This window comes from Microcaecilia unicolor, chromosome 3 (assembly GCF_901765095.1).
Source record: "Microcaecilia unicolor chromosome 3, aMicUni1.1, whole genome shotgun sequence".
Lineage (NCBI taxonomy): Eukaryota > Metazoa > Chordata > Amphibia > Gymnophiona > Siphonopidae > Microcaecilia > Microcaecilia unicolor.
Genome location: NC_044033.1, coordinates 357956533 through 357973473, shown reverse-complemented (window position 1 = coordinate 357973473; position 16941 = coordinate 357956533). Strand labels below are relative to the sequence as shown.

At 44.8% G+C, this 16941-nt stretch overlaps 1 protein-coding gene across 1 annotated transcript in view; it reads left to right on the top strand.

The window, feature by feature from the left end:
• TXLNB (taxilin beta) overlaps positions 1-16941 on the top strand; it is a 97878-nt gene that overhangs the window by 59032 nt on the left and 21905 nt on the right. The window contains exons 5-7 of the mRNA XM_030198537.1: positions 12394-12588; positions 13804-13923; positions 15700-15774. Coding sequence (XP_030054397.1) covers positions 12394-12588; positions 13804-13923; positions 15700-15774 — 390 coding nt within the window. The remainder of the gene's footprint in view (positions 1-12393; positions 12589-13803; positions 13924-15699; positions 15775-16941) is intronic.

The following is a 16941-nucleotide window of genomic DNA, read 5'->3' as shown; positions in this document are numbered from 1 at the left end:
CCCATGTCTTGGCATAATATGAGTTACCAGGCATTGTACCACTTCATGTGCTGTCTCCCTTTTACATGGAAATGCTTCTACCCACCTTGAGAAAGCATCCACCCAAACTAACAAATACCTTTTTCCCTGTACTGGAACAATCATATCGGTAAAATCAATATACCATTCTTTTGCTGGGCCTTCTGGTATTGGAAGTGTCCCAGGCGATATTTTAGGACCTCGTTTAGGTATGTTAATATTACATACCATGCAATTCTGCACAACCTGTTGAATCAAGTTATCAATTTTTAAAGTCCAAAATCTTTGCTCAAACTGTTGCCTCATTGTTTCCTTATTCCAATGCATGGTTGCATGCCACTCAGCCAATACCTTAATCGCCTGGCTCATTGGCATGCAAGGTAATCCTTCTTCTGCATTAAACCATTCACTTCCCAATTTCATACATCCTCTCTTCAACCATTTTTCACTTTCCTGTCCCTCTGGCTGCCACATTTCAATCTTATCTACATTCGTAAGTGGCCCTTCCTGTGTCTGTCTAGTATTATACAAAATCTTTTCACTTTGCTTAACCACCTCCGTTGCTGCTGCATCAGCCATTGCATTACCTAGTGCCTCAAAGGTTGGCCTTTCAGTGTGGGCCGGGGTCCACACAACTGCAGTTTTTCTACCTTCACGTTCCCTTCTTGCCAAAATTTCAAACAGCAATTTCCAATATGTGTAATGTTGTAGATTTTTACCTGCACTGGTTATCATCCCCCTACGCTGCCATTTTAATATATGATACTGTAGTGAACTTGCAACGTAACCACTATCAGTATATATAGTGACATTTTGAGTCATATCAGTGTGTTGTAAGGCCGTAATAACGGCTAAAAGTTCAGCATGCTGTGCAGTCTGGTTAGGAGGGGTTTTATATTGTACTTGCATTATCTTTCTTAGATTCTCATCCACCTGCACGCAGGCAAAGCCTGCAACAGTCCTTTCACAAGCTCCATCTGTAAACCATATTAATCCATCAGATAAGGGTTCAAAAGTAAGACAGTGAAATGTAGGGATTTCTATAGTATCGATCTCACCCTCTAGATTGACAGGAAAAAGCAGATCTATCTTATTTCTCTGTTCTTTAGTTAATGGCATTATTCTTATATCTTGTCCTAAAAGTACTGCTTGATATTTTCCAAATCTAGTGGCTGTCAATGCTGTTTGGCTAGGGCTCAACAGCGTTTTAATCGTGTGGTTGGTATGTATTACAATAGGAACAAAAGGCATTTGTGCTCTCCATTTGCCTATTGCTGCCACAATAGCTGTCAGTAACTTTGGTATTTCTTTCATTCCCTTTTCCACATGATTAAAAGAGCCTGACAAAAAAGCTACTGGTGCATTTACTTCATTGTTTTGATTAATCATAGCTGCCCAACTATTTCCCATGTCTTTTACCCACAAATGCACAGGTGATTGGATATCTATTACTGCTAATGGTTCTGGAGATAACAAATCCCTCACAATCTTAGCCAATACCATCTTATCCTGTTCTTCCAATACAATTAGTGTATTCTTTGGTGTGGCTGCGGGCAGTTTCAAATGTTTATAAAGTCTCATTACTTTTTGTGTATAATTTGGTATCCATTGTCTGCAGTAATTTAACATTCCCAAAACAGCACGTAACTGGGTAACTGTTTGCGGTACCGGAGTTTCATTTAAAATAGATATAACTTCCGGTATAATGACCTTATGTTCTGCTGAAACATTTTGTCCTAAAAAGGTGACAGTAGACTGAGCTATAACACATTTTTCCCTGTTACATTTATATCCTAACTCTCCTAATAACAAAAATAATTTTGTAGTCCAATCTAGGCATTCTGCTTCAGTCTCAGCAGACAGTAGAATATCATCTACATAGACAAACAATGACACCGTGTCAGGCAAGTGACTCCTGAAATCCTTTAAATCCATCATTAGTTGTTTTGAGAATACCGATGGACTATCAGTAAAGCCTTGAGGCATCCTAGTCCACCTGTATGCCTCATTCTGTACTATAAATGACGTCAAATCCCTAGACTCTGGATGAAGAGGTATTGAAAAGAATGCATTAGACAAGTCAATAACAGTGTTATATGCATATATATTCTGAGTGTGCAAAAGTGTAGCAGGATTTGCACAAATCGGAAATTGATTTTTTGTAACCTCATTTAGCTCTCTTAAATCATGTACTATCCTTACATTGTTTTCCCCTTTCGGGACTGGAAACAATGGGGTATTATACGGGGATACTGAAGGTTCAATAATACCACATTTCAATAATTTATCAATGTGCTCCAGGGTTTTGGATACTAATTTAGGTCGTATGGGGTAAGGGTCTTGCTTCGGCCCCTTTGCCCCTTCTATTAATTCTATCTTATGGGGTTTTGCATTTATGGCTAGTCCATATGGTGAATCACTTGTACTCCAAATATGTTGTGGTAATTCTTCCATAACCCTTACTTTATTTTCATTATTCAACTGTTGAACCATGGTGAGCAAACTTGGTATTTCATTATTTCCAAAATCTAAACACAATCCTAATTGAGACAATAAGTCTCTACCACACAAATTTACTGGGCAATCAGGTGCCACTAAGAAGGGTACCACAGCCTCCCTTGAACCGTGCGGTTGGCATTCCAAGCGCACCAGAGTCGGTTCCGTTAGCCTTTTTTCTTTGTTCTATCCCCGTAAATCCCACTGTTGTTCTATACTGATTTGAAAGCTTAACTCCCAGTGGTTTTGCACACAACACAGAGGTACTCGCCCCTGTATCTATCAAAAATCTCACAGGAGTTCCATATTTGCCAATTGTCAATGTAATAAAGGGTTCCCTTGTGTCTAATCTGAAAATCATTCCCTCTTCCTGACACGGGTTTGCTTCCAGTCAATAGCATTGGTCTGGAGTATTCTGCCAAGTTGGAAAAGCATTTACAGTACCCTGTCTCTGTACTGCAGCCCCTGGTCCCTGTGATTGCGTCGCTGGCTGCTGTATTGCAGTCTGCGGGGCATTCGCAGGCATCCCTATTACTTGTGGCATTAATCCTTGCTGCGTCTGCATTTGTACTTGGGGCATTCCTGCATTCTGATAACATTCTGAAGCATAGTAACCATATTGCTGACAAATCATATTGTTCAGATGTTATTAAAGATTTTAAATCACCTCTTTCCCCTATTAGCCCTACACACAGAACTAGCTAGGACTGTGACTAATTTAAGCCAGATGATCTCTTAACACTGCAGGAATCTCACTTAAAAAAGAGTCAAACAAAGTTAAATTGCAAAGACATTCCACATAGAGAACTAGAAACAAAATAACACATATTTTAAAATAAACAGAGATCAGAATTCCCTATAAGACAAAGAACTTATTTAAATCTAATCTAAAACAATCTTTTAAAAGGAACAAAGAAAAAATTTCAGTTCTTCTTGACCTTTCTAACCGTTAGCTTAGCAACAGCCAGACACCGAGAAATCAAAAACAGATGGCATTCCTCAACCTTCAGGCTGAACAAAAGGTTGCTTTTCCCGCTCTTGCTGTATTTTTTCAAACGATCCATACTGAGACCAGCTCAAAAAAGAATCTTTTGCATCATACCATTTCTCATGTATTTTTTCAATCTGTTTTTTTTCTAATGGGAATAATTCTATGACATGCTGCAAAGGGGAGCATTTTTTTGAACTATCTAAATCTAAATACATAGCATATACAGGAGGCTTTTCTTTCTTATCTGCCCCTTTCCCTTTCATTTTATTCTGACTATTACAATTTCTCCTATAAAGCCACAATCTACAAAAATATACTACTGCACCTAAACCAAGAAAATATACAAAACAGAAAACTATAAAACTAAACAAATATACCTAAGTCCACAATGTAAGCTTACTCACGCGTCTTCTTATTTCTCTTTAGCAAGCCCAGGAGTCGTAGCCTATATGTCCAGTTCAGCAGTTTGATCAATCCCACATCAGTGGAGCACAGAAATTAGGCTTAAACAACGCTTGCTCTCTCAAAATCCTGTAAAAAAAACTTCATTAACAACACACACTTATCGTCTCGCCTTCTCTTTTCCGTGTGCGGCCTACTCCTACTCCTACTCCTGGCTCGCTCGCCACTTTGAAGAAAAGGATGCCGCCACTTTTGTAGAGAAGGCTAGACGATATTTAATATAAACAATGTATTTACAATTTTTCTGCATAGCTCAATGGGCTATTGCAGGAAGCATTTCTGTACTCAAAGCATATCTACACACAAGCAATATACAGCAAGCTTAAGGCAAATGAAAATGCTATACACAGACAAAGAGAAATTCAAAATGCTTGCTACTTCTTTGTTTCCCTCTATTTTTATACCGGGCCTCTGACTAATTCTCTCATACAACACAACTCGTGCACTCGGCACTTGCTCCGCCTCACTCACAAACACTACACCAAAACGCATCTTAAAGAATGTTGGATTTATTTTTGGCCGCAGCCAGGAACGTTTTACATTACAATTCAAAACCACATTATAACATATTATAACATAATTATTGTCATAACCACATAACTAACATTTATCATCAAGTAATAACTTGGGGGTACACAGCTTCGGGTCTCGCAAATGCTTAGTATGCCCCACAGGTTGCCGCCCAAGCAGCCTGTGGGTTCCCTGTGCCAATTACCAGCACCCGTAGACTCCTGGCGCATCCCGCTTAAGGATGCCCAGCCATAATATCCAAAACAGCGTTCTGGCCCCCCGGCCGCCTAAGCCAGGAGACACGCTGTCCAGATTTTCCTGCTGCCACTATGCAGCCGTACTGTTGCTTATGCTTATCACTTTGCAAGAGGTCTTTCTGCCCCTGTAATCAGCATCTCAGTTAGTAGTGTTACTGGTATGTTGCTGTGTACCCCCTGGTGTCATTGCGTCAACCTCTCCTCTTACCGCCTGCTGCGACAATTAGTGCCTTCTGACTGGGCGGGTGGGTGGGAGAACGCTGCTCTCTCCTTGCTGTCCCGAATGGAAAGGAAATTCCCCTTTCCTTCCCTTCCTTTAATTTTTCCTTTCTCTCCGCCCCTCCCCTCCCCTTCCCTGCTTTAACCCTTTGCCTGCCTATCTCTACCTTTCTATCCTCCCTGCACCCTCCCCCCTCCCTCCCCCCCGTCGCAGGCCATCGGCCCGGTTGTGCCCAGCCTCCCTTTAGGAGGTGTGGCTGGGTTCTCAACTCGTGCACTCGGCACTTGCTCCGCCTCACTCACAAACACTACACCAAAACGCATCTTAAAGAATGTTGGATTTATTTTTGGCCGCAGCCAGGAACGTTTTACATTACAATTCAAAACCACATTATAACATATTATAACATAATTATTGTCATAACCACATAACTAACATTTATCATCAAGTAATAACTTGGGGGTACACAGCTTCGGGTCTCGCAAATGCTTAGTATGCCCCACAGGTTGCCGCCCAAGCAGCCTGTGGGTTCCCTGTGCCAATTACCAGCACCCGTAGACTCCTGGCGCATCCCGCTTAAGGATGCCCAGCCATAATATCCAAAACAGCGTTCTGGCCCCCCGGCCGCCTAAGCCAGGAGACACGCTGTCCAGATTTTCCTGCTGCCACTATGCAGCCGTACTGTTGCTTATGCTTATCACTTTGCAAGAGGTCTTTCTGCCCCTGTAATCAGCATCTCAGTTAGTAGTGTTACTGGTATGTTGCTGTGTACCCCCTGGTGTCATTGCGTCAACCTCTCCTCTTACCGCCACTGACCACGGCCACGACACCTCGTTCGCCGTGGTCCCCCATTGTTCCTGACTGCGACCTGCTCAGAACATAAGCGCCTCGATATAACCCTGTAAGTCAGAATTAAATATATCGAGCCCTATGTCTGACAAGTGTACTCCATCTGCCCTGTATAATCCTGCACATGACTCTTTGATTAATTCGTGCGTTATCGTATGCCCTTTAATTGATATCATAAACTTAGCCATCCCAATATTAATTTTCTTTCGCACCCTATCCACTGCCTTGTGTGATCTTTCCTCTCTCCATACCCTCCGTGGAATGATGCTGGACCAGCCCAAACGCAACCGTGGGAACCAGACTGCCAACTTCGCTAGGTCTTGCTGCATATTTTTCCATAGCAGCACACTATTAACCATGGCCAGATCGTTGCCTCCTAAATGCACAATGAGCACGTCAGGCTGCCCGATGGACCTTAACGTCCACAGCACGGTTGGGATGAGCTGCGCCCAGCACATTCCCCTTTTACCCAGCCAAGTTATCGCTATCTTATTAGTGTTAAAACCCAGATTCAGTCCAGCGGGTCTTGCTGCTGCCCTCTTATGCGCCCAGTGTACATAGGAGTGACCGCATATCCAAATCTGCCGTGGCTCTCCCTGGTGACCTGCAACGCACAGGGGAGAATGAGACGTTAGCCAAAAACTTTAAAAACATTAACATGTGCATACCGACTATACCTACACAGTGCCACTTCAAGCGCATCAGAACAGCTGCCTCGGTTGCACCATCTGCGCGGGCCGAATGTAACGCTTATATACGTCTGACCTCCACCGCCCCAGCTGCCTGATGCCCTCCGGATGCATGCCGCCAGCTGCTGCTTCGGTGGCTGCTCCAATCCGGAATGAGTGTGTCTTAATGACATCCGTTGGCATGCCTGCCCATTGCACACACCGCTTCAAGACGGCTGTGAATTGAAAGCGGGTCAGCGGTGTCATATCTGCGTGCACCAGCAGCCAACCCTCCCCCTTGGGCCTATCTGCTAAGTATACCCTCAAATTCAATACTGGACATGTTATATCTTGGCTCTTCCGGCCCAGCCGGATGCGGGTCCCCTGCGCCCGCTGATCGGTCTTGGATTTGCGTATCAGCAACTCAACGTTTGAATCCGTGATGGTGACATCACGCAGAAGGAGACCGATCTCCGGGCTGGCACTCTTTGATCTTGCTACTACCTCGCTGACGCGCAAGGCACCATGGAAAGCCAGCGCGAAAGCACATCTGAACAAGCGGACCTCCGGGGCACTGGCGCAAATCGCCTCTAAAGCAGCAAAAAGACTGACCAGTTGATGATGTAAAATTGGTTGCCTTCCATCGGCTGTCTTCCCTACTGTCCTGTGCCAACCTCTCATCATCTGGGTTATTGCGAAATGCTTTGTTGGGTTAGCTATTCCCATTGCCTTGGTAAAGAATGCGATGCTAGCTAGAGTGACTAGTACATGTGTTCTACTGAGCCCTTGTTTGCGTGATGCCATGACAAATTGCACTACTGCTGAGGACGTGAAGAAATCAGCGCGTCCGATCTCTTTCAGCTGCTTAGCATAGGACCGCAATGCCGCCATGTACCTCCTCCGCGTGGCATCTGACAAGGATTGCAGAATCAATTCCCAGACGTCCGCGGTCCAAAACTCCATACACTGTCTGGGATCGGGGTCTGGAACGGTTCCGCACCGGGAGCCCGGGATCTGAAGTCGGCGAACTTGAAACGAGAGAGAGCGTCAGCTAGTACATTCTCCTTACCCGCAATGTGTTTTGCTTTTATGGCCACATTATGTACCAAACACTGCAGAACTATCTCCCTAATCAGATTAATGGTAGGGATTGTGTGCGCGGACAGGCCATTTATGGCGTGCACTACCGCCATATTATCGGAATGAAAAATAATCGCCCTGTCCGCTAACTCGTGTCCCCAAATGTGGAAAGCCGCCATTATCGGGAACAGTTCTAAGAATGTGATATCGCGAGTGGTCCCTGCTGCCACCCAAGCTTCTGGCCATCGCGCCGCACACCATGCCCCTTGGAAGTAAATGCCGAAGCCTTCCCCCCCTGCTGCATCTGTGAAGAACTGTAACGCATCTGCTTGGATGGGGGCATCATGCCAAAATGAAATCCCGTTGAAATTTACTAAAAAGCGCCTCCAGACTTCTAGATCCTGCTTAATGGCTTTTGTTACTCTTATGTGATGATACGGCCGTGATACTCCGGCGGTCGCTAAGGCCAGCTTTCTAGCGAATATACGCCCCATGGGCATCACCCTTGTGGCGAAACATAATAGCCCTAAAAGCTCCTGAAACTGCCTCAATGTTGCTTTATTGGCCTGCATCATAGCATTAACTGCGTCAGTCAGCTTAACAATTTTGTCTATCGGCAATCTAGAGCACTGTTCTCTAACGTCGAGCTCAATCCCTAAGAATGTAAGTACCTGCACTGGGCCCACTGTCTTATCTGCCGCTAAAGGGATGCCAAATTTCTGCGCTACCTGCATAAAAACCTGCAACACGGCAGCGCATTCCTGCGCATCCGTGCCGCAGAACAGGAAATCATCCAAGTAGTGCACGACCGCTCCCTCTGTGGCTATCTGCTCTATTACCCAGTGTACAAATGAGCTGAACTGCTCAAAATACGCGCAAGATATTGAACAACCCATCGGTATGCACTTATCAAAGTAGAAGCGGCCTTTAAAAGTAAAGCCCAGCAAATGGAAGGACTCTGGATGCACTGGCAGCAAGCGGAAAGCAGACTCGACATCGGCTTTTGCTAAGTGTGCCTGCCTTCCCCGCTGCCTGACTATTTGAATAGCTTTATCTACTGACGCATAATGAACCGTACAGCTATCAGGGTCCAAATAGTCATTGACAGAGGCGCCTAGCGGATAAGAGAGATTCTGGATCAGGCGGAACTTTCCCTGCTCTTTTTTCGGAATTATCCCTATTGGAGATATTATCATGGGCGAGAATGGCGGGTCCGTAAACGGGCCCGCCATTCTACCCAGCGACAATTCTTTAGCTATCTTTTCTTCCGCTACCTGTGAATGCGTGTTAATGGAGGCTGCATTCTTCGGGCACGTGATGGACATGGGCTTGGGACCTCTATAGGGGATTACGTAACCTGAACTGAAACCTGAAGCTATGGCTTGCGCACTGGCCTTATCCGGGTAGTGTGATAACCACCACTCCATGGCCTCAAGCCTGATGGGGGATGGTGCCATTTGCATCTGACCCGTGTCCTGACTGGGAGTTCTGTTGTCTCCTATTTCTTGTGTTCCTGCAGTATGTCGCTGGGTGGCCTCCCCCACAGTTTGTGCAAGCATGCCTGAATTTACAGGGATGCCACGTACACGTCCCACTATTAAATTGCCTGCATATTCTTTTTCCTGCCTGACCGCTATATTGGCGCTGCCCTGATGGAAATGCCTGAAAGGACTGCCCCTGCCGATTCCCTGTGCTATCGGCCATATTGAAGCCCTTGTCTTGTGCAAAAGGTCTATTGACTGCCATCTCATCCATCCACAAGTCAAATACCCTGTGTTTCCATGAGATAGCGGGGTTTTCTGCCATACTCTTACGAAATTTAATATCATAATTGAGCCAAGCCCAACCCCCATAGCGCTTATGTGCTCTGTTAATGGTATCCATATATCGTACTAAGTATGGCCCCAATTCTGGCTCCCTCTCAATTATAACCGTCATAAATATGTGAAAAGCCGATAACCAATTGCTAATGGATTTATAAATTCTTGGCTTTCTTTCCCGCTCCCATGGCGGGATAAGGCTGTCCTTCCCAAGGCTATTTTCCTCGTCGGTATCCCGTAGCAACAGAGAAAAATGTCTATGAACTCATTCCTCCAAATTTTCTCTTTCATAGCCTTGGGAACACAAGTGGAAAGGGTAAAGACCCCACATAAAGCGTCACTGCTAGGATTGAATACTTGGCCTACCCCTTCATGTGCGACTATAGACTGTGCCCCAGACTCGGCGGCGCTCGGCGCGCTACCCATCGCTGGGTGCCCGCCCTGCCGCGCCCCAGACTCTGTGGCACCCAGGGCACCTGCTTGTCCACTCTGCACTGTTGCCGCAGGCACGACCAGTGCTGCCTCATAATCTTGTACAGCGTTTCTAATGACCTGTAAGAAGGCCGTGTGTTGGCTCTGTGCCATGTGTAGTACAGCGCTGTCCAGCGACTTACCCCCTGCAGGAATTTGCGGGGCATTCTGAATCGCCGCCATCTGTGCTGGTGTCCATGCCTGCATATGCTGCAACCTGGAATCTTGCAGCTGCGATGCCCGCTCCATATCAGCTCTGTCCTCATTCGACTCCGGTACTCCCATGTCCCGCAATTGCTGCGTAACCGTGGACACACCATGCTGTTCTATCTGCCTTCTGAGCTCGACCATCAAAGCATCCATGTCCGTTGCTGGTTGTGCTTGTGTTGCCTGCGCCTGCTGCGTAGTTCCTGATCGACTGCTCCGTCGCGGCATCGCTCGGCTCGCCTCTCCATCTCGCTCCTGGATAGCCTTGCTCTTCTTGTGCGATGCTGCCTTCGTGGCGGCTTTCCTCGCTGCCCCTTGCTTCTTGGCGCGTTGTGATGGCATAGTTGCTCTGCAAAAGACTAACTAAAAGTCAACAAACAAATTTTATATACATGTTATTATTATTATTAATTTTTTTTTTTTTTTTTTAATGTTTATTTTAATGCCCTCTCGTTGTGAATCCTGCTCTGCTGCGTGTCTGCCACACCAGTCTGACAAAATTCCTATTGCTATGAGGTAAAACTCCTCTGTCTGCCTTCCATCCCACTTTGTAAAGTGCTGCTGCCCTCTAGTGGTGGAATCGCCACACATGCTTAGAGCATTCTAAATCCCCATTAATAGTGTACCACCGCCCTCTAGTGTCTGCTTCGCGCTACTACCACCTCCCATATAAATTGCTAACTGGGAAAAACCTGCTGTGTACCGCGTGGAGCAGAGAGTCCAGGCTCCCCCAGCCAAAATGGCTGCCACCACGTTTTTCTCTCTCTTTTTTTTTTTTTTTTTTTTTTTTTGAATCCTCCTGCTTGCTCCCAGCTCACCCCATACCTTCGGGACGCGCCGCTTTAGCCCATGGCAGCCTTAGCCTGAGCTAGGCTGTAGAAATTGCTGCTCACCCTGCAACTGCTGAGCCCTCGCTCAACACCTCTGTCCTCCGCTCCCCCCTAACATGTGGAGCCCTCTCCGGAGCACAACCCGAGCGGCGAGAGCCAGACCACACCGCCGATCGCACGCTCGCGAGACCACACCGCCGATCGCGCGCTGGCACAATCGTATCCCCAGCTCCCACCGCTGCTCGCCCGTCTCTTTCCTGGGAGCTCCATGCACCCTACACACGCCGCACGCGGATGCGGAAAACCCCCTCCTTTGTTTTTTTTTTTTTTTTTTTTTTTTTTTTTTTTTTTGCATCTCCTACCCCTCGCGATCCGCTGCGCCCCGTGCACCCCAGCAATCCCCTCAGCCGCCGCGCCCTCCGACGGCCATTGCCCTTATCCAATACATTTATAATTTTCTAACATACCGCTCACCACGTCGCGAATCGCGATGTCGGTACTCGTTGCACCACGAGTTTTTCCCCGGCGCGCTTGCGCTGCTCCCTGCCTGCCTCGACCTTGTCTAACCACGCGGCGACGGAGGATCAGAGGGAATGCAGCTGCACTGTCCGAATGGAGCAAGGTAAGAACGCTGCTCTCTCCTTGCTGTCCCGAATGGAAAGGAAATTCCCCTTTCCTTCCCTTCCTTTAATTTTTCCTTTCTCTCCGCCCCTCCCCTCCCCTTCCCTGCTTTAACCCTTTGCCTGCCTATCTCTACCTTTCTATCCTCCCTGCACCCTCCCCCCTCCCTCCCCCCCGTCGCAGGCCATCGGCCCGGTTGTGCCCAGCCTCCCTTTAGGAGGTGTGGCTGGGTTCTTTCCTGTGCAAGTCTCTGAATACCACAAAGCTGTTAATCATGGGCAGAACATGCTACATCTGTTTTCCCTTATCGGCCCCCCTTTCTTGCCAGACTTTCTGGAGCCATGCCTTTTTGGCTGATGTGGGCCTCATGTCTCAGGAGATTTAGTGTTGAAACAGCTTGCTCTGCTGTTCTTTGAAGCTTTCCACTTCTATTTTTCATAGTTTTGTTCAACAATATATACGTTGTAGAATGCTGCAGCCATAATAAATTCCACTCTTCTTCTTGGATAACTTGTCAAGTCTGGATATATGGAGTGTATGGTTTGGGATGAAAAGTGTAAGCCAAGGTGCCACCTACCTAGTTTTTTATATAGAGGTGAATATTGCTATTTCATAGATATTTTAAACCCTGCCTCCTATCCCTTCCAAATTATATCCTTTTTTTAAAATGTTTAAATTCTAGTTACTTAGCGACTTCCACATGTTCATCCAGTAATTCTCTCATTATGGTCTAAACAAGTTTTATTTTGAAAATTTTGAGAATTTTATAGAGCATTCATATATCTTTCACCTCAACAGCTGATCTGTTCCATTCCATAAAGTAACAACTGCCATTAACAGTTGAAAAGGCAGAAGATAAATTGTAGTTTGTATCATTTTCATTTACTCAATAGGAAGAAACTCTCCAGAGGGCTCGGGAAGATGAAGAGAAGCGGAAAGAGATCACCAATCACTTCCAGGCCACGCTGACAGATATCCAGGCTCAAATTCAGCAGCAGAGCGAGAGGAACATAAAACTTTGTCAAGATAATGCAGAACTAGCAGACAAACTCAAGAGTATCAGCGAGCAATATGATGTCAGAGAAGAGGTGAGACATAAGCCCTGTTTACCCATTAATTACTAGGGATGGGCAGGCAAAACCTTTTCATTTCATGTAATTTCCTATGTCATTTCTGGGAATGTTCACTTTATTCATTTTCATTTGGCCATTTTTCATAACGAGAGCAAAGTCATTGAGTGTGCACTCTTTTGAAAGAGGGCACACTATCCCCTTAATTCAATAAACTTTCAGAGGAGAGGGAGGGGGACAGCAACCCCTGGGAGATTAAGGAGGCATAAGTGTGGAAAGGCTGTTTTGCTGCCCAGAGTGCTACTAACCCCTTGAGAAGCCACGTTGAGCGAAACAGGCACCTGCTGGGGCGAAACCTGCACCTGGAAACTTAAGCTGGAGTGGAGGAGTGGCCTAGTGGTTAGGGTGGTGGACTTTGGTCCTGGGGAACTGAGGAACTGAGTTCGATTCCCACTTCAGGCACAGGCAGCTCCTTGTGACTCTGGGCAAGTCACTTAACCCTCCATTGCCCCATGTAAGCCGCATTGAGCCTGCCATGAGTGGGAAAGCATGGGGTACAAATGTAACAACAACAAAAAAAGCTAACTTAATACTGAATATAAGTACAGCCTAGTCCGATTGTTCAACACATGAGTTCAGTTATGTACGCAGAGATCTTGAAGAAATAAGCTTATACCTCCACTGAATTGATTAGTTTACATCCATATCAGTATACAGTTGAGTGAAAACGACTAAAGACCAAAAGGTAAAAAATAAAGAAGAAAACAAGAGGAAAATCTCTTTAAAAAAATACAAAAAATAGAGGTTGGAGGGAGGGGGAATGTCAATGATTATAATTGTCGCAAAATAGGGGTATGCCAGAATTTGGTGAAAAAATCCCCGGCGACTGTATGAGACTTTCCCTTTACAACACACTAGAGTTATTTATATAGTGACAAGACATAAGGCATACATACTTGGTTTTCTACTAGTCTATGTATTGCTTGTTTAAAGACCCCTAGTAGACGATTGCCGCTCGATATTAACATAAGAATATATGGGCATTTCTAGCATTTAGTGCATCCTAATTATTAGCACACGCTAAAAACACTAGCATGCAGTAGTAAAAGACCCCTTTAGGGCCTAATCTGCGCTACAAAGCTTTTTCCTGTAGAGATTGAATGGGAAAAACTCTTTTGTGAATCAGGTCCTAGGTACGCAATAATAATGATGACATTATGCTTATTTTCTCAGAGTCTTGACAAGATATTTAAGCACCGAGACCTTCAGCAGAAATTAGTGGATGCAAGGCTGGAGCAAGCACAGGAACTGATGAAGGAGGCAGAAGAGCGACATCAGCGAGAAAAGGACTACGTGTGTATCTGTCTATCCTTCTATTGTTCAACTTATTTCTGTGCTTGTGTTCCTAATATAAAAAAAAGAGCTAATAATACATATCAAAAATTATGCATGCATCCTGTGATTATCTAGCTACCAAGGAAAGAGATGGGAGGTATTCTGGGAAAATGGATGGGAGAATGACCTAGGTAATTGGAAACAAGCACAAAAAGATAGTAGGAATGGACCAAAGACTTCCAGGAGCCAGTTGTAGGTGTATAAATATTTATTAACCAAAGCTCTTACAGGCCGATGCTCAGGACTCCCACCTAGTGGCTTAGCTAGGGGGGGGGCACCAGGGGAGCAGTCGCTCCTCCAAACAGACTTCTGACGGCTCTGGCACCTAGTTTTTACACGATCTGTCGCATTTAATACAAGTGCCGGTGCTGTCGGCACTCCACTCTCCGCTTCCCCCGCACCTTCAACCTGGCTACACTTCTGCCAACAGCGCAGAAACCATACTGCTGGAACAGCACAGAAGCCTAGCCCGCCAACGCTCAAAGGAAATGATATTCAAATTATATGTGCACTATAAAAGTGAAAGCAAGGGGGGAATGTGCTTGGCGCATGCACAGAAGAGTTTCGCAGTAAGCTCAGCCTGGCAAACCTGAAACTGAAGCATACATTGGTGTCTGTTTTCTGCACCTCTAAATATAAGCATTTCAATTTTTTTAAAACTTGGAAGGCTTATATTTAAACACAGGAAACAAGCACCAATGTGTGCTTTCACTTTTGGGTTTACTCTAACTCGCACACATTCGTTTCCCACTACCAGTGCTTAGAGGCTTGCAGGGGTTTCCTTCTGCTTCCAAGTGATATAAAAAACAGCAGATTTTAAATTGAAGAGTCATGAGATATCATCTCTTCAAACACTCTAATGCCTGTTCCAAGCTGACGTTATTTTTTTCAGCAGTAAGATGGCTTTGCTTTGTGCACTGTTCTCTGAGCATTGGGAGGGCATAGGAAATTACCTCATTAACATCCATTTGACTGCATTAGCATGCCATTGCACTAATCTTTGGCATTTTTGTTGTCTCCCATGTAGGAACCTCTGAGCATTCTGCACTTGCTAATGCGGGTGCTAGTTCGGCTTTAATTGCCTCTAGCGCCCATGTTTGATTCTGAACATCTGCTAGCTTGCGACGTACATAAGAACATAAGACTAGCTATACTGGGTCAGACCAATAGTCCATCTAGCCCAGTATTCTGCTTCCAACAGTGGCCAATCTAGATCTCAAGTATCTGGCAGAACCCCAATTAGTAGCCCCATTCCATGCTATCAATCTCGGGGCAAGCAGTGGCTTTCCCATGTCCATCTCAGTAACGGACTATGGACTTTTTCTCCAGGAAAGCAGTTGAGGACGCCCAAAATCAGCTTTCGATTATGCCGATTTGGGCGACCCTGTGAGAAGGACGCCCATCTTCCGATTTGTGTCGAAAGACGGCAGTCCTTCTCTTTCGAAAATGAGCCCGTTAATCTTGAATTGAGAATGAATGTGACTGTTGGGTAGACTGGATGGACCATTCAGGTCTTTATCTGCGGTCACTTATTATGTTACTATTTCATTTCACAGACACATTGCTGTAATTTGTGTCATTTGATCAAGCACAAACCAAACAAAAGCTTAGAAATGTAATACAAAGTCTTATAGCCCGCAACTTTCAACCAAAAGTCATAGTCGTATATGCACATTGTTGGATGGACAAATACTTAATAACATTTTTCTTTTTTTCACTAATGGCTGTACACAGTTGCTAAACCAGGCGGCTGAGTGGAAACTACAAACAAAAATGCTGAAAGAACAAGAGACAGTACTTAAAGCCCAGGTAGTACACGATTGACTGTATTGTATTGATTGTATTGCACTTTCAAAACCCAGGATCCCTTCCATCAGGGCTTTGAATTATAAGAGTCATTTTGTGATTATTAATCATCATGGTACATAAGTATCACCATACTGGGACAGACCGAAGGTCCATCAAGCACAGCATCCATCATTTCAACTACGCATTGAGATTTTGGAGCTCTGCATGCCTCCACCCTACAATTCCTAGTGATTTTCCTCATTGCCTTGTCAGTATGCATAGCACATATTCATTAATGTTCAATATGCACAATAATTTTTTCAGAAGTAATATGCAAAGAAGGTTGATATCATTAACACCATTGCCAGGGAATGCAGTAAAGGAGGTTAGCTTAGCAGGGTTTAAAATGGTTTGGATGGCTTCCTAAACGAGAAGTCCATAAACCATTATTAAAATGGACTTGAGGAAAATCCACTGCTTATTTCTAGGATAAGCAGCATAAAATGTATTGTACTTTTTTGGGACCTTGCCAGGTACTTGTGACCTGGATTGCCACTGCTGGAAGTAGGATCCTGGGATAGATGGACCATTGGTCTGATCCAGTATGGCTAGTCTTATATTCTTTTTGATGCTTTCTTTACAGCAAAGATATGTTTTAATGTATGAGTTTTTCTGATCATAAAGGTCTCATCTTCAGTTCCAACTGAAAGTATTAAAGAGTGGGAATTCCCACAATATAGGTTCTCAGAAAATATGCAGATGAAATTAAATTTAGCACCAATTAGAAAAGACTGGCAGATTCTAAGTGAGAGTGTTAGAATTCTTTTGAATGGAGTGTTAATGTGACACTTCTTCAGTACTAAAAAAGCAGTATGTGTTGCCTCATGTTCTATAATGCTTAATCAATTCACCTCAAAGACCTGTGTTTTACCACCTCATCCTTTCATTCTCTTTTTGGAACTTCAAGGTCCCCGATATGAATCTGTGACTAGACCAGTTCTGTTGGTGCATTATGCTGCAACACAATTATTGAAAGGAAAACGTCCTACAATTAATTAGTTCCATTCCAGTGTCACATTTCCCAGCGCACCTTAACAAGGAGACCTGCTTAATGATTCCTTGTGAAACCTCAATTAAGGAGTTCAAAATAACAGCAAGGTGTTTTCTGCTCCCCAGTTTGCTATAAAT